We start from the raw sequence: 17,164 nt of genomic DNA, 5'->3' as shown, positions 1-17,164 counted from the left end.
TGCTCATCCTTTCTCCTCACCTGTGAGGGATTGGTGATATGAGCCTAGCAGGGGCAGATGCAACAGTCAGCAGCATGCAGAGCTGTAGACTATAGTTAATTGATTTATCAGAAATCAGGAGCTGTTTCAGGAAGTGTGATAATACTTTGCTCCCTGGTAGATGAGTGAAGCTTGTGTTGGGTAGCAGTGATGTTAAAGGAGGATGTATGTTTTCCTGTGATCAAATAAAATTGCCTGCAATAGTAAGTTTATAAGTTGTTTCTACAATGTGGAGCAGTGGGGTTTTTGTTGGGTTGTGCTGTGACTGCATATTGAATTTTGGCACTTAATTGTACCCTGGAAATAGAGAAGGATTTGAAGAATCAAGACCAGTGGATACTGGATTATGTAAAGCTTAGAGGTCACCTCCTGCACTGGACAGAACTTCACCTGAGGGAAGGTGTGGTCAGAGCACCATTTCCAGATCCATGCTGTGCTGGGGCAGTGTTTGTGCACTGGTGATGCAGACTGCTCCGAGAGCACCTTCTGGAGCTGTGGGCCCTTGATCTCCTTGTGCTGAGTCTCATAACCTGCTTATCTGCATCCTGTCCTCCTGACTGGATGAATGTGCTGCAAGCTTTGCCCTGACCCAGTTTGTACAGCAGTTGGATGCCAGAAGGATAAATTTGAACAGAGTTCCTGGAGGAAGATGTAATTGTGCTCACTATCTTTGGGATTGCAGAATGCCATTGTTTTAAATTACAGAGCAGGCACTGACACCTGATGGCACCAGGTTTTCCTTAAATAACAGCCTCCTACAACAAAAGGATCCTTCCAGGTGTGGCTTTGTTTTGTCATCCTAATCTCTGCACCATTAGGCTGATTATCTGCTGGCAGGGGTGTGCCCAGATGCTACTGGTATGTAAATTTATCCAAATGTATGTTTTACAACATGTGTACAAGCAGATCTAGTGTGTATAAATCACAAGTATCCATGAATATTCAGGAACAAATTTGCTGCTGTTGTGTTTGGGTCTTGGCAGCTGTTTGTGCTTGTGAAGTTTAAAGAAGGATTTAAGGTTTTTTCTTCTAAATTATTTTCTTGAAAGCCTTGCATTTTGTGTGATAATAAACACTCAAACATGCTCATTGCCAATAAAAAGCTTTCTGCCACCTGTGCTAATCAAAAACATAAATTACTTTGTGGTTTTAGTTTAATGACAAGCTAAAAATATAAATACTAATGAAGTGGTAAATGACACATCATAGTAACTAGATGATTTAACCTGTGAGTAGCTGAGCTACTTTTAATAGGAATTGAAATTTGACAGAAGTGCAGAGATGGGATTGCTAATACTTTAAATAAAACTCTTAATGCTGGAAACATTAAAATGTAGTGCTGATGCATTATTTTGGCAGGTTTGGGTATTTTGTGGGAATTTTTGCCAAGAAAGGTTGGACTAGATGATCTTTAAGGTACTTTTCCAGCATGGCATTCTATGGTTCTGTCATGTTTACTTCTTTAAAAATGGAGGATCACTTATTTCTGATTAAGATTTCATCTGCTTCGTGTGTCCACTTTTTAAAAAGAAAATAGTTTTTCTGCTTTTTCAAGCCTTAGAATTAAGTAATGAAACAGAACTGAGCTAAGTAATCCTTTTTCCCCATCCTTTCCCTTCGGCAGTAGAGATCCCCTAGCTACAAAGCTACAGTCCAACAGAGGTAAAGAGTGAAACCATTAATTGTTTTTTCTCTGTAAGTTTGCATTTAGCAAAAGGTGACTTGCAAGTGTGTTAGAGCTGACTCTTAAGATGGGAGAGGCTAACATGCTGTATATCTCATTTATAATCCCTTCAGTAATCCTAATCCAGGTTCAGGCCTGTAGCCTTTCTTAAGGATCACATGAGAGAGGATTGTTTAAGGCAGTAAGTAAGTCGAGGGGCCCACACCTCTTCTGGGCTGCACATGTACGAAGACATGGCCTGTCCTGCTGCGTGCCCAAGGGAGCACCGCACTTGATTGCATCCTGAGGAGGAGTTTCTGCATCTGTAATCAAACCAATCACTTCAAAGATCATTCTTTTCTTTGAGGACAGAATAGAACAAAAATCTACCAAGCGGAGAGCTTCTATTGTGTTTATCTCAACAAATCCCTAACTTAGGAATTGGCAAGGTAAGTTGCATTTTTTGTTTTATTTTTGTGACAGGGTGTTATGTTCAGCACCCATAGTTTGAGGTGAAATATCCTTTTTATATACTGAGCTGTATAAAACTGCATTTGGGGATTTTGTATCTGAAACTGACTTTTTTGGAAGTGCAGTAACTGCGGGTGTGTGTCTAAAAATAAAACAAGCTTTGCCATCTCCTTTCCAACTACAAGATGTGCTGAGTCCAATGTACACATGGGCCATACATAAGTATTTACTCTTGGGGGCAAGGCAGGATTATCACTTTCCCTAGTGCTACCTGAGATTTGCTTTCTTGAGAGAAGTATTTGGTTAATTTATCAATTAATCTGTAGCTCTTAAACTGTTGCTGTTTTCTTTCAGTGAAACTTTCCCTCCGATGTCTTTCAGGTTTTTTCCTGTTAAAATCTCAGTAAGTCTGTCTTCTTGTTGCCTTCCATGCTCTGCTCATCTGTTCCCTCAGCTGCTGGACTGTCTATAAAATGGGCAGGTTAGTGGGGCTCCTGTTGTGTATGATCCATGCAATGTCACTTTTCCTAGGAGCCATGTTTTGGAGTAGGATTCCTGTTAGCTGTGGTGTTCCTGGCCTGTGGGTCAGGCACCCAGTTCTGCACAGATCTGCAATGTGCACAGGCTCAGAGTATGTGGGATTTAGTTAATGCTGTCACTAGCTTTTGTTTTGAACAAGTTAAAATTATATTGGTGCTAAGGCAGGAAGCTGACCTAGGTTTTTGTTGTTCCTGTTTTGGGGTGCTTGACCCAAATGGATTTACATGAGTTTTCCTGAGTTTTGTGGTATTAGATACTGTTATTAAGCAAGTCAGCAGCTTGTGTTTGAAGACTTCCAAGAAGTGGTATCCAATGGCTTGTGAAGTTTTGAAGTCTGGCTGTTATGTGTTTTTCTCCTTCCTGTGGAATATTACCTCTGGTGAACAGGGAACATCTTCCCTACATGTCTGTGGCTACTTCTCTACTGAGACTCTGAATGGTGGCCAAGAGCATGGAGAGGAAGGAGCAGTCGGTACCTGGTCATTCCCTCGATGCATCATGTTGTCTCACCTGGCTGTTTAGGACAGCCTGTATTTGAGCTGATGCTGCTGTTCAACTTGAGCAAGTCTTCCAGGTTGTCCCTTTCTTTAGGAAGGGAAGGGTGCACCTCACTGTTGGGTGGATGAGGAAGAATCAGAGGTGCTGAGCAGTTGGACTGGTGGATTTTTTTTTCTCACTCCTCCCACCCCTGGAACGGGTTTGATTCCACTGGGTTCTGGTTTACTGCTGTGTCCTCTTGGGGCTGTGGCCCTCACAAAGATCTGAGGGTAATGAACTTGAAAGACTTCACAGCTCCAGGAGCTGCTTGGGAGGGACCTGTTGATAAGCCTGTTCATATGATAAACAGGTTGGTGCTGTTGCTTATGCTGGTACTCCACAGATGCTCCTAGAGCACACTAATACTAAGCCATTTCCTGGGATGGGTGGCCAAAATTTGTTTCAGGTAGGGCTGCCTGAATAATAGTCTTGGTTTTGCAGGTTAGGAAGGAAATGAGGGAAAACTTTATTCTGTGTTGCCAAAGGTAATCTTAGTTCCAAAGTCCCATTTGAACAAAACAGGCAGTACCCCTGAACGCATCCTTAAAGCAAAGTACCAAACCTTGTACTTAAGTGTTTGCTTCAAATCTGTTCTCCATTTTTCAAAAGTCATCTGGAAGTGTCCTAGTTCCTGAAAAAGGATTTTTTTGCTCATGTTTGCATTTTTAAGGGTATCTTTAAAGGTACTCATCTCGTTGAAGAGCTGAAGCCACCTCCTCCCCTTGAAGCTGGCACGGGAGGTTACAAATAAGAGCCCCTTAAGTGTTAGGGATCCTGATTTTGTGTGCAATTGTCCCTTGGAGCAGTTAACCTGAAAAGTTGTCAGAGCACCTGCATTATTTAAGCATAAAGGCTGTAAAGCACCAGATCAAGTTGGATATAATTCAGTGGTGATTTCAGGCCACTTCTGACACTGATATGAAATGATGTTAGAATAAAATGAGAGCATTGCTTTGTACCTTCCTGTTGCATCATTTAATTACTGTGAAGATGCCATGGTACAGTTGGGCATCCTGGGCAAGGGAGAGGATTGCAGCATTTGCTCTGCCTTGGAACTTTGCCGTGCTGCAGTGTGGCTGAGCAGGGCTCACCTTCCGGAGCCAACACGGCACGTGCTCACCTTACGCAACGCCGGACGTGCTCCTGCAATCAGTATTTTTGGATCGGAGCTATTCTGGGAGGAGAGATGTGGGATGGGTGAAAGGAGATGGAAGGAGGCACAAGGATTGCAGGAGGTGAGAAAAGGGGAGAAGCACCTCTGGAGTTGCTTTGTCCAGACTCCTCAAAACCCTCTGAGCTGTGGTCTCCTGCAAGCACCAGGCTTAACATTTTCACAGGTGTTTATTTCCTTTCCTCCATTTCTCAGCTTTCTCCCCCCACAAATTCTGGGTTAGATTAAAAATCTAATCATTTTGCAATACAGCCTGGGGCTGCTTTGGCAGTAGTGTGTGACTGGATTTTTTACCAGGGGGAAAGGTATCCGTGAATGGCATTCTAGTTGTCCTCAAAGTGAGATAGTTCAGAATTTGACCTGATCTGGATATAGGATCTGTTTGCTCTGACCAGAGCTTCCTTCCAGTTAGCAGAGTCTGGCTGTCCTGCCCTTTTATGCTGGCAAGAGATGGCATCATGTGCTCCTACACTGTAGTATATGCATGAGGTGAAGGAAAGCAGTGTTTAACAGAGCTGATTATTTTCTTATGATAGGTAATTGTTGTTTTAGACTTTACTACCCTCCAGCTGTGGTACTGCACAGATAACAAGATTAAATACCATGTGTGTTCATCCCTCATAATGAGTTTTCCTTCACAGGTGACTACATGGATGAATATTTGTCTGTACATACTGACTGGTAATCAATCAGCTTCATGGCTTTTATAGTTCCTGACCAGTACTCAAAAACTTTTTACACATCTACCATACAATCACAGTATCTAGGTATGAAAGTAGGAAAGGTGCTGAACTGGTTCCTATTTATATAGCTGACTTGAAATTGGAAAGAGTGAGACAAAAATCCTCATTTTGGATCATCTGAAAGACACCCAAGTAGCTGGTAAAAACCTGATAGTGGTAATTGAGCACGAGAGGCCATCTGATCATTGATCTTAACTGTTAATATATTTAATTGTAGATTCTCAGCACTGTGGGACATGTTGCAGCTGTTTTGATTCTGACTGAATGGTGTTTGCTGCATCTCTCTGGTGGTTTTGGTGACACTGGGCCAGTCTGCAACACTGGAGCATTGGTTGGAGAACATGGGATCTGGTAGTTCTGTAAATGTCGATTACAAGTACTCCCTGCAGAAGTCTGAAAATGGTGAGTGATTCTTTGAGAAGTCATCTTTTCCTGTTTGCTGTGTGTGCTTTAAGGAGGGTGCAGTGGATGTGTTTGGGCTGGGTTACCTGGTTTTCCTGATAGCACTGAGGTGAGGTTCTGTATTTCAGGATCCTGTGACAAGGATTCTCAGCAGAAGACGAACAGGCTTGAGAAAACAGCAGCTATTTAGGCCAGGATTAGATTAAAATCGACCCAAACCTGACCAGATATGAAGCAGCAGTTAAAATTGACACCTAATGGCCTAATGACTTGCTGTGCTAAAGTGTGTGTTGTCAGGTGCTGGCAGTGAGACAGACGTGCCAACCTGCTCATTCTCCTGGGCTGTTTTCCAAGGCTGGTAGTGGTGCAGGACTGGTAAAGCAGAAGCATTAACAAAGCCAGAATAAACCTGGCTCTAAAGAAGGTGAGATGGTGTGGCTACAAAAAGCTGAAAAGCAAAGTGTGCCTTTTTTTCTAATTATATCAGCACAATGCTCTTAATCTCTGCTAATGATCTTAACCTGTGTATGGCTCTCAAAGCTGTAATGATCAATTTGTATGAAACCCTCTGTGTGACAGCACCAATTTTGTGTGTGTGCCTAGATCTGCTGTGGAACAAAGGGAGTTTGAAGGGGACTTTATGCATAGGGAAGGATTAAAAATAAACTTTTACTTCTTTATTGTTTGTATCAGGCATTGGCAGAACATCAGGATGGGGCCAACTGTTTGCAAGTGCTTTGAAAAGAAAAGGGGGATTGTGTTAAGAAACTAAGAAAGTAGGGATACACTGACTTTGTAATTTTGGTTTGTTGAAAAACTCCACCTTTTAAGTTACTTGTCTATCACCCATAGCACCAGAGAACCATGGACTTTGCTAAGTTCAGGGTTATTTTCAGATAACATAGTGTAACACAAAACCAGTTATTTATTTGAAACCCTGCATTACATCTGATACCTCAGCAACAGTTTCCCATGGCAGTAAAACCTCTCTGAATTTCTTACCTTTGGTTCTCAATCCTTCAGATCTGGTGATCTGCAGATGAGGAGCTGCTCAGGACTTTACACCCACAGACAATGTGCCAGGTGTTGTCTAATTTTACCTGTACCAGGTCCAGGGGCTGTTCATTATGGAAAGTGTAGCCAGCAGAGCTGTTCAACTGGCCCTGCCCTTGAGTGAAGAAGGGGATGGGGAGTCCCTCCTGTAAGCTGATGTGTGAGCTATGCTGCTTACACAAGTGTTCATATTTTGGCTTGAGTGCTGCCACTCTGCAATGCTTTCAGGAGCTTATCATGATACATGGCTTGGACCCTCATAAAACATGGATGAATCTTTCTCCCCCTTTTTGATTAGTTTTATCTAAACTGCTACAAACCCTGCCAGGTGAAACTCACCCAGGTAAGCTGGTAAATTAGAATAACTGGCCTTGCAGGTATTGCAGAGTCAGTAAAAGGAGGAAAAAAAAAAGAGTGCCTTGCCCATCTGAAGCTTAAATGCTGTGGATGGTGGTATATGTGCACTTGATAATGTGTCTTCCCGAAGTTCTGTTTTTACTGTTTCAAAGGATCTGGTTTTGATTGGCATGTGTGGAGTCACCACTAGGAATTTCTGTCCAAGCCCAGCAGACCAGTAAGCATTTGCTCAACATGAGGGAAGGCTCAGGCACAGAATACAGAAGTTATACATGAATAACTGGCCAAGTCTTACCTTCTTGCCCACGACTTCACTGTGACTCAGTTCCCTGCTGCAGGGCAGCTGTAACACTTTTCTTCTTGTGCTCTGCAATTCCCAGTGCTGAAACAGAACCATATTTAAAAGGATTATTATTTTCAATATGTAAGCCATCAGGATATCTTCTCTAGGGAAAGGTCACTGTTTCCTGCTGGAGTACATGAGGAGTGGTTTATGTTATGTAATTAATACAAGCTAATTGAATTAATATGATCTCTTTTGTCTCTTGTAAGCCTGGAGCAGCCTTTTGAATAGGGGTGGGGGATTTCCTTAATCAAGTTCTTTTTTTTCCCCCTGCACTCTGCATTGCTCTCTGTGCTTTGGTGAATGTGACAGGACCCTCTCACAAACCATAATGCCAAGGGAATAAACCACCTGCAGCAGGGCTAGCTGCCTAACTCACTTGTTTCCACTAGATTTCAGGGCCAGCCTGTGGATAGAGTAACCATCCCTCCCACCCTCATTTCAAGATGATGGAGAAGCGTTGTTAGAAAATGTTTTAAGCATAGGGCTCAAGGGTAGGGATCCAGGAAGAGACAGAGTGTAATGAGAAGAGAAATGCCAAGTAGCAGAGCTGGTGCAAGTGGGGTCAAAGCCAGCAAGGGAGGATGGAAGAGTTTCTGGAGGTACATAAAGTTCTGTGGCAGAACTTGAAAAAGGAAATGGGAAACTGCACCGGTGTACTTGAGTCTAAATATGCACACAACTGAAATAATCGTTTAATGAAACACTGGAATTGGGAAAATGCAGAGGAATGATTATGTTGAAAAGATCAGGGCAAACAGCTGTCTACTGATACTGAAGAATATGTTTGGATCTTTAAGCTGTTAATGGTGGTGCTGAGAAGCCAGCAGTGGTGGCTAGGAGTGCCTCAGAGGTCTGGTCAGGCAGGATCAGGTCAACCTCTTGCGATGTGTTGAAAAGTGGATGATTTATTACCCTTAATATTGGGGTGTCAGAGTACAATTAGTGAGGACTTTTCCTGTAAAAGGGAGGTTGCTCTACAGTTTTCAGGGCTGGTGAAGGAGCAGTAGCAGGGTACCTCAGCTGGGTTCTGTTTGTCCCCCAGCTTTCAAGGCAGCTGTTCTGATCCAGCAGTGGTATCGGCGCTATGTTGCTCGGCTGGAGATGCGCCGCCGCTGCACCTGGAGAATCTTCCAATCCATCGAGTATGCCTGTGAGCAGGACCAGATCAAGGTATGGTGCCAAGGAAGGAGGGGAACACATAGCAAGGTGTTTTCTGTGCCACAGGCTTGCTTGGTTCTGTCTGCTGGCTGGTAACCCCATAAGTGCTTCAGTGGGCTAAAGACTGGGTTTTGTGCCCCCTATTTGATTCCCTGCCTGCTTGTGTCTGATGAAACCTGAAGTTATGAGCCTTGAAAGAATCTTTCATTAAGATTCTCTTAGATGGCTGCCTTGCTGTCAGGCAGGGAGAAGGGAGGGCTTGTAGCTGTACTTGTGCCTGTTTGGCTGCAGGTAAAGCTACTGGTTACCTTCATCACAAGGTATTCCAAACTTGCATTGGTACAGTGTGATTTGTTTTACATACTGGACAACGTTAGAAGGGCAGACATAATACTTCCAGAAAGATGATCATGCTAAGTTGCCACTCTGCAGAATTTAATTCCAGGATGAATGATGGGCTCTCTCTCTTGCAGCTTCACAACTTCTTCAGTTACCTCATGGAGCAGTTCACGCCAAGCAGCAGCAAAGAGAGTAAGTTTGCCTGTGATGTATCTGGAGCTGGATGCAGCACTGCAGGTGGGGTCTTGTGATCCCTGCTAAGCAGGGCTTTGCAGAGGCCATTTCTGAAGCAAGAAGCCATCTTGCTTGACAGATACACATGGAAATTTGTCCCTATAGCCTTTCCCCCACTGCAAATTGTGTAGTGGTTTCAAATCGGGACTCAGGCTCTGTGGAGGCTGAATTGCAGCTGAACCAAACAGCTTTTCTCTGAAAATTACTAGAATGGTACCTTGAACTAATCAACTTTTTCTTGTCTCTCTCTTTTGAAAAAAATCAATTAAACCCCCTCATCTGCCATCCAGGGGATTTTATCAGTCGCATGTTCATAAGTGGAGAAAGCTACAAAGAGGCAGAGCTGGAAAAATACTGTGACTATGAATCCATAGAGGTGCCAGACTCTTACACTGGACCCCATCTCTCTTTCCCACTCCTTCCTGACCATGCAACTGCCTTGCTGGAAGCTTTTAAACAGAAACAAGTAAGGATCCCAACAGGAGTTACGCTTTCCCCTTCTCGGTGGGGGTGTAGGATAGCTAACTTGGTTTTAGCCTTCCCAACAAGCTAAACTGACTGAGCTGGCAGGCTGTTAAACAGAGGGGGATGGAAATGATACGATATCTTCCCCTGCCATGGGAGTGGTTTCCTTTCTGAAAGCAATTCTGACAAAACTGAAAACTTAAATGGGGGTGTGTACCAGTATCAACCTGAATTTTATTTCTAAAGGAAGAAATCCGTAACAGCTCATGTTGAACCTTTTTCTTATTTTTTTGTTGAAATTTTTGCACTTGTAAAAAAGCGTAGCATGGCCCAGATGGAAACAGCCAATTAAAATGTTTTGTGCCACTCAACTTTGACTTGGATTTAAAATGTAAATTGTGAGGTCTTTCAGGAAGTTCAGTACCACTTGAGCAGCACTAACAGAACAAGCCCTCGTACAACTGCAGTGTTCTGCTGCCATCCTCAGCCAAGGTGCTGAACTGCAAAATAGGCTAAAATATCCCTTCTCCAAAAAAACCAATTCCTAAACCAAATGTCTTGCATCCTGACTATATGAAATGCTTACACCCTGGCTTTGAGCAAATACATTTCTGCAGGACACGTGTAAACTCATGGCTTGGTTTAATGTGGAAAAGCTAAGAAGGATCTAGAGGAGCAGCCTCTTACCTGTGATACTGGGCTGGAATTTCCATGGAATTTGTCCCAGGGCGAGTTTCTCCCATCTAGGCTGTGGGGCCTTTGAAGACAGAGCTGTGGTGCTGCTCAGAGGCCACTGATTTCCTGCTTTAATCCCTTGCCTTTCTCCCAGTAGCAGCTCCACGCTCGATATGTCTTAAACCTTCTGCATGAGACCAGGAAGCACCTCAAGCAGCTGCCAAACATCAGCCACGTCTCCACCTGCTACAGCGAGGAGGTCACTGTGTGTGGTACGTCAGAGGCTGTGGAAGCAGTGGGAAAGGCATGGAATGGTAGGGAGAGCACAATGCCCTCCTCTGTATTTAACGTGGAACATGAAACACAAATGCTGTCTGTAAGCAAGCTGTCTGATGCACTGAGAGGCAACTGTCTGTCTGAAATACCTGGGTTGTCTTTGTTCTGTCACCCCAAACTTGGAGAAGTTTTACTGAACCACAGAAACTACCCCATTCGAGGACTGACCTCAAAACTTCTGCATGCAGTCAGCTTCTGGAAACAAACCTTTCTCTCTCCAGTATCATGTTAAATGAGAATTTAGTTAAGATTGTTATTTTGTATGCAAAGCTTTCTACCACATAATGACAATCTTGTGCTATGTTGTCACTGCAAGAGATAAACAAAATTTCTAAGTCACTCTTCAGCAGCTGGTATATATTTTTAGCTGTCCTTTTGAGGCTTCAGCTCAAGCCTTACATCATGTCCAGGCACATTGCCTTACTGTAAGCAAACTTTGAAACTTTACACTTCCCAAAGTGTTTCAATGGTTGTTAACTTATAAAGGACATACTTCATAGGAAGTTAGTGTCTTTTTAAGTTCAAGGTAAACACACTGACTTGTCTTTGTGCCTCTTAGGAGACTTGCACGGCCAGCTGGATGACTTGTTCCTCATATTTTATAAGGTAGGCACTGAATTTGGTGAGTGAGGCTGGCCAGGCATTGCGAGAGGTATTGCCTGGGTCATGCTGAGAAGTGTTTGCAAAATGGGGCCCTTCATGTCCAGTTCTCCAGGTCAGTTTAATTGGTTTTAAAAGGCTTCATAAAGCAGCAGCTAGCTTATTCCCTTGGTGACTTTGAAATCTGATATCCATGTCCATTTTGGAAGTGCCACTGGGCATTTTTTGAGTGCTGATACCAATGGCAACCCTTGCTGACTTCCAACTTCCACTGCTTTTGGCACTGGGGCCCTACAGGATAAAGCTAAGTCAGGATGTGTATTGTATGAGTTAACTTGGGACAGGAGTGACAGACTGTGCAGCTGGGGGGGGAGGAATATGGAGACCATGGGGAGGCCTCTCTTGTAACATCCACCTGTTCCTTGCTTTTACAGAATGGCCTTCCTTCCCCTTCCAAGTCCTACGTGTTCAACGGAGACTTTGTAGACAGAGGCAAACAGTCCCTTGAGGTCCTCATCATCCTCTTTACCTTCCTGCTGATCTATCCAAAGGAGGTTCACCTCAACCGTGGGAACCACGAGGACCACATGGTCAACCTACGGTACGGGTTCTGTGTGGGGCTGAGCACCATGTCGAGGGTTTTGTGTGAAATCCCACTCAACTGCTTTTCTCCTGTTCCTTTAGCTATGGCTTCACCAAGGAAGTGATGCAGAAATACAAGGTAGGCATATGTGTGTGTCTCCTTTATGTGTGAGATTTTGAAGAGTGGGTGCTTCATCTTTTCCTTTCTGACCTGCCCTCCTAGGTGCATGGGAAGAAAATCTTAAGGATGTTCCAAAATGTCTTCTGCTGGCTGCCCCTGGCCACCCTGATTGATCAGAAAGTCCTTATTCTACACGGGGGCATCTCTGACACCACTGACCTGGACATGCTTGAGAAAATTCAAAGGGACAAGGTAGGTTTTATTTCCTACTTCCCTTCCTTTGTTCTGCAGCGTAGTTCCCATTGCATATTAAATCCATGTGCTCTCCCTTTTGTGCTGTGTCTGAGCACCATGGAGTCCATAAAGAGATCTGATGGGTACGGGGCCCAGCTGGAAACCCAGAATGGCACATCCAAGAGGTGCTAATATCTCTCACAGTTCATCAGCAGTTGATGGCAGCCAAGGGAATTGGGGCTTGGAGGTTGGGTCACTTGGTCAGCCAATGGAAGATGATACAGCTGGAGCTTTGGGTTTCCAAGCGATGTGATCAGCTCCATTTCTCTAATTTCTTTCAGTTTATTTCTGTATTAAGAATGAAGAAAAGGAAAGAGTCAAATAGAAAAGTGGAAATGCAGGACATAAACGGGGAGAGCAAATCAGAGGCTGATGCAGCAGGGAATGAGACAGCTCCCAGGCTATCTCTGCAGCCCCAGCCAGCCCAGGCTCCCAGCATGGCCAACAGGCTGGAGTTCTCCAGGTGGATCCGGCAGACGGTGCAGGAGCAAATCGACACGTGCCGCCGGCTGGTGGACATCAGCGAGTCGGAGCCAGAGGAGCTCACCTACTCCAGCTCAGTTTCCCTGAAGTATGGGGATGAGCCGTGCCAGCCTCATCAGGAGGAGTGGCAGCAGGTGAGGAGTCTGTGGGGCCCTGAGCTTGGTGGGCCGTGGGTGCTTCCTGCAGCAGTTGATCCTTCCGTGCTAAATAGCTAGTAAGGGCTGTACTGTGAGCATGTGATGATCTCTGCTGCCTGGGGGTATTTTGTTAGGTACCTGTGCTACCTCCTTGGGGACTTGGTTTCCTTGGTTTTCTTGTCTGTAATTCTCCTTTGTGTGTTCTGTAACCATGGGTACTTATTCCACATTACATAAGACATTCCAGTGCTGCACATCTTCTCAGTGTAAAGCTGTATATTGAGGTCAGGGTTAAAGAGATTAAACTTTAATCCAGACAGTAGTTACTGAGTCAGCACTTGCATTTCTGGAGGCTGCAAAATGTCCTGGGTAGAGAACAAAGGAGTTTAATACTAAGCCTGCTCGCACCCTCAGAATCTGGTGGGTGTTCTTGCCCTGGGACTTGTGCTTTGGGATGGAGAAGGACAAGCAAGGCTCTTGGACACCTTAGAAGCAGCAAAGGCAAAGCTTGTATCAGATCTGATTTTTGGACACACCTCTTTCCCCAGGCACTTTGTGTGTGCCTGTAGCTTCAGGCCAGTAATATTGTTATCTCTAAGGTGGCCCAGGTCTGTGACAGCTCAGCTGGAATGCAGGAAACATGTCTGCTCCTCTGCACTATGATAACTGCAGCAGTGCAGGGAAGGATTCAGAGACTGAGCTATATTTGCCTAGTAAACCCTGACAGGTGATATCTGCTGTGGGTACACTTCATTCAGTGAACTCTTCCAATCCTTTCAGATCTTAGACATTCTCTGGAGTGACCCCATGCCTCAGGAGGGCTGCAGAGCAAACAAGGTGCGAGGTGGCGGCTGCTACTTTGGGCCTGATGTGACAGAGAAGATCCTTGAGAAGTACAACTTGCAGTTCCTCATCCGCTCCCATGAGTGCAAGCAAGAGGGCTACGAGTTCTGTCACAGGCGGAAGGTCGGTGTGAGGGGGATGGCTCGTGTCTCCATCCTTCCAGGGTAGGGTTGCCGTAGGAGTGGCTTTTCTCAGCTCTGAGTTTCTTCCAATGGGGCTTTTAGTACATGCAACACCACTGAACAGCCTTATTGAGAGTTTTTGAAGTGTTTCCAACTGTTAGGGCTGTCTGGAGCCACCTGCTCTGCTGGGGACGTGGCTGTGCAGGTAGAGGAAGTCCTTGTGTGGGGCAGCAGGGAAGGTGTGAACCCACTTGTACCATGGCCCCTACTTAGTGCAGCTGTTCCTGAAGATGGCATACAAAAGGTGATACTGAGCTGCTGCAGCCTAGCTCTGCTCTCAGAGGATTTGGTGTTGTCACTTCAATGACTTCATCAGGGACACACTCTGACTCCAGGCAGTGGTTGCTGGGAGACCACAGTGAAATCACAAGCCCAACATGTGGCCAGGTCCATGAGATCTGTGCTGCCCTTGTGGAGCTTGCATGTGTAAGGCTTCCAGGCCAGCTGCAACCTCACTCTCCCTTTTCCAGATAAAACAAGGTGTGTTCACAGTCTGGATTCTAGATGGGATCACATATGTTGTTTACGTGTACATATATATTACAGGATGCATGTACTGACTGTGCCTCTCTTTTTTTGGGATTAGGTGCTGACCATATTTTCAGCCTCAAACTACTATGAGATTGGCAGCAACAGGGGAGCTTATGTGAAGCTGGGACCAGACCTCATCCCTCACTTTGTTCAGTACCAAGCAAACAAGTCGGCCCATATGCTCACTATGACCCAAAGGCAAGGTGTTCTGGTTGCTCTGGATTACGAATCAGAATTCCAAAAGGGAGAACTTTGTGGGTTTTGAGAAACTTTGATTCTGGAGCTGAACTTTCACAGCTTGATTTTTCTAAATAATATCCTTCGAGGAGGATTCAAAGCTTGTGCAGAAGTTAGAGGGAGGCTCCTCAAGGGTTGAGGAGGGAGTGTTACAAGATCCCAAGGGGATTTTTTTTACAGACTGCTGATTTTTTCAGTTTTTCTTTTCCAAGTCAACTTTTAACTTTTGACCTCTGAGGTTCCCTTCTGCTTTATTACTTCACATATTGATGTGGGGATTTGCTGCATCAGCTGTGGGGAACTGTGCCCTGGGCATACAGTGCCTTGCCATGAGCAGAAATGCAGCTGTAGCTGTGCAGAGCAGTTGTGTGAGGGTCTAGGAAACCCACAGACAAGCCAGAGGACTGGGAAGGTGCAGCTTCTCTTGCAAGTCCTTCATGTGCTTCTCTCTGTTCTGCATCCTCCAGAATCAGCAGAGTAGAGGAGTCTGCCTTCCGAGCCCTGCGGGAGAAGCTCTTTGCTCACACCTCTGCCCTCATCAGTGCATTCAAGGCCTACGATGAGGACAACACAGGTACAGCTGAGCCGAGGGATGTGTAAGCTAATTCTCTGGTAGGGAAGGTTGAAGTGACAAAGTTGAGTGAGTGGCTGGTCGGGAGACCCCTCACTTCATGTGCTTTCAGCTGCCAGTGTCCCAGAAGTCTCCATGTCTCTTTCCCTCCAGGAAGGATCACACTGAGCAGCTGGGCGACAGCAGTGGAGTCAGTCCTGCGCCTGGGCCTGCCCTGGCGAATGCTGAGGCCGCAGCTGGTGCGCAGCACGGAGGATGGCATGCTGGAGTACAAATCCTGGCTGGATGACCTGGCCATGGAGCAGCGGAGCCAAGAGGTAAGGACTGCCAAGAGGTAGCTTTGGATGCAGGCTTTCAGATGGGAAAACTGTGTTTCACTCTGAGTTGCGGCTTCTTAATTACACCCAGCAAATCCAGCTCTGCAATGGTCACAGCCTGGAAAAGTGCTGTTGGGAAGGGACAGGCTGCTGATGGTCCATGCAGCTGCATGGAGGGTCTAGTTATCACACACTACTGGCACATTCTTGAGAGCAAGAAATGTTTGTGTTTATGGGGAGGTGTGCAGTAATCACTCAGGACAGAGAGCTGTCAGAAGGGTAGAGTGAGTCTGATCATGTTTTCTTTCAGCACATCCAGTCAAGCCTGTTGGAAGTCATTTACCGGAACAGATCCAACTTGGAGACAATATTCAGGATTATAGACAGGGACCATTCAGGTAAGCAGGTGTGCAGGGGGTGTTGGTGACTGCCTTGTGTTCCCTTCTACTTTAGGGCTCCCTTTAGTACATACAAAAGTATTTTTATTTAACTGTTTAAGGCTTGGATCCTTCTGCTCCCTCCCAAGCTTCTGAAATGTCATTGCATGTTTCCATAAACAGGATGCATTTTCAAGTGTGTGCAATCTAGCTAGAGAATTAATAGTTCTCTTTTCTGGAGGAGTTCAGGAGAAAAATTGTGATGTGAGCAGTGACAGTAATGCAGTGTAATTGGGATCTGGAGTGTTACCTGCTTTCAAGTAGTAATCTCCATCAAATTACTTTGGGAAAGAGAAAATAATCTTAAAAATTGTGAGAACAAAAGGCTATTATGTCTCCTTGCTGCTTTAAGTTGTGTTTTAGTCAGTGTTCTCCACACTAGGAGATGGAGTTGCAGCATGTGAAATGCTTCTCCACAGGTCTTATCTCGTTTGAAGAATTCCAGCAGACCTGGAAGCTGTTCAGCTCCCACATGAACATTGAGCTCACGGACGATGGCATCAATGACTTGGTTCGCAGCATCGATTTCAATAAGGATGGGAACATTGACTTCAACGAGTTCCTGGAGGCTTTCCGCCTTGTCAGGCAGTGCCAGGCGTGAGAGCCCACATGGGGCTGTCCTGTCCAATGCCTTCATGTCTGAGCAGCCGGGACTGTGTCCCACCCAACTGCAGAGTGCCTGCGGGGGAAAGGGAAGGCGGGTACCCCAAGCAGAGACCAGCAGCTCTGACCCATCAGGGAGGCAACAGGCAAAATACATGCCCTGCAATTCTGACCATTTGTACAAGAAGCTATATTTGAAGTAGAAATGACTGTGCAAAGGGAAGATGCAACTTAGTTACAGTTCTATCTTAGTTACAGGTCTATCCAAAAGTAGTAAAATGGAAGTAAAGGTATTACTTGGTTTTAACAAGGTAGCGCCTATTTGATCAGGGGTTTTCTTTTAATAAACAGTTTTTTCTAGACTGCTGTTTCTTGGCTGTTCTTGTTTTCCCTAGCTTGTAAGCTTTGTGAGCAGCAGTGCTGTTCCAGTGATGACATGTACTTCTGCTGGTGTTCCTTTGCTGTGGTAAGCTTGTTCCACAAGTTTGAAGCAACTAAATAAGTGCAGTGGAGCAATACTTCTGAAAAAAAACCACCTCCAAAATGCAACACTGTCTCTAGCAGGGGGGGTCTTGTTTAAGAAAGTGATTGAGGTAACTGACTTTTTCAAAACCAAGGGAAGTGCTCCCTGTTAAGGAGCCTGTCCTTCACATTCATGATATTTTCAGAGCGTGGTACAACTGTAGCTTAAGGGGAG

General features: G+C 45.1%; 2 protein-coding genes across 3 annotated transcripts in view; one reads left to right on the top strand and one right to left on the bottom strand.

Annotated features, from left to right (window-relative positions):
• Nucleotides 1-10,357, bottom strand: part of UTP3 (UTP3 small subunit processome component) — a 47,360-nt gene extending 37,003 nt beyond the window's left edge. Inside the window, exons 1-2 of the mRNA XM_064653751.1 lie at nucleotides 10,206-10,357; nucleotides 7,272-7,358 (exon numbers count right to left, since the gene is read on the bottom strand). The gene's annotated coding sequence lies outside the window, so the exon portion shown is untranslated. The remainder of the gene's footprint in view (nucleotides 1-7,271; nucleotides 7,359-10,205) is intronic.
• Nucleotides 1,247-16,829, top strand: PPEF2 (protein phosphatase with EF-hand domain 2). 2 transcript variants are annotated; one of them, XM_064653732.1, is made up of 16 exons: nucleotides 1,247-5,566; nucleotides 8,365-8,492; nucleotides 8,954-9,011; nucleotides 9,344-9,519; nucleotides 10,351-10,465; nucleotides 11,089-11,135; nucleotides 11,564-11,730; nucleotides 11,814-11,850; nucleotides 11,935-12,084; nucleotides 12,408-12,743; nucleotides 13,527-13,712; nucleotides 14,358-14,500; nucleotides 15,007-15,113; nucleotides 15,264-15,427; nucleotides 15,738-15,825; nucleotides 16,284-16,829. In XM_064653732.1, exons 1-16 carry the CDS (start codon nucleotides 5,506-5,508, stop codon nucleotides 16,463-16,465), a joined length of 2,145 nt encoding a protein of 714 aa, XP_064509802.1. In that variant the 5' UTR covers nucleotides 1,247-5,505; the 3' UTR covers nucleotides 16,466-16,829. The 2 variants fall into 2 exon arrangements, with proteins under 2 accessions (XP_064509802.1, XP_064509804.1); XM_064653734.1 differs by having other exon boundaries at nucleotides 5,695-8,492.
• The last annotated feature ends 335 nt before the right edge of the window (nucleotides 16,830-17,164 follow it).

Source organism: Pseudopipra pipra, chromosome 4 (assembly GCF_036250125.1).
Source record: "Pseudopipra pipra isolate bDixPip1 chromosome 4, bDixPip1.hap1, whole genome shotgun sequence".
Taxonomy (NCBI): Eukaryota; Metazoa; Chordata; class Aves; order Passeriformes; family Pipridae; genus Pseudopipra; species Pseudopipra pipra.
Note: the sequence above shows the minus strand (reverse complement) of the source record. Positions and strands in the feature narration are given on the sequence as shown.

Bases quoted from the DNA above. Each gene is read 5' to 3' on its own strand.
- PPEF2 (XM_064653732.1), top strand. From the start codon at position 5,506: ATGGGATCTGGTAGTTCTGTAAATGTCGATTACAAGTACTCCCTGCAG. The intron at 12,085-12,407 runs GTAGGTTTTATT...AATTTCTTTCAG, and splicing joins AGAAAATTCAAAGGGACAAG to TTTATTTCTGTATTAAGAAT. The intron at 12,744-13,526 runs GTGAGGAGTCTG...CAATCCTTTCAG, and splicing joins ATCAGGAGGAGTGGCAGCAG to ATCTTAGACATTCTCTGGAG.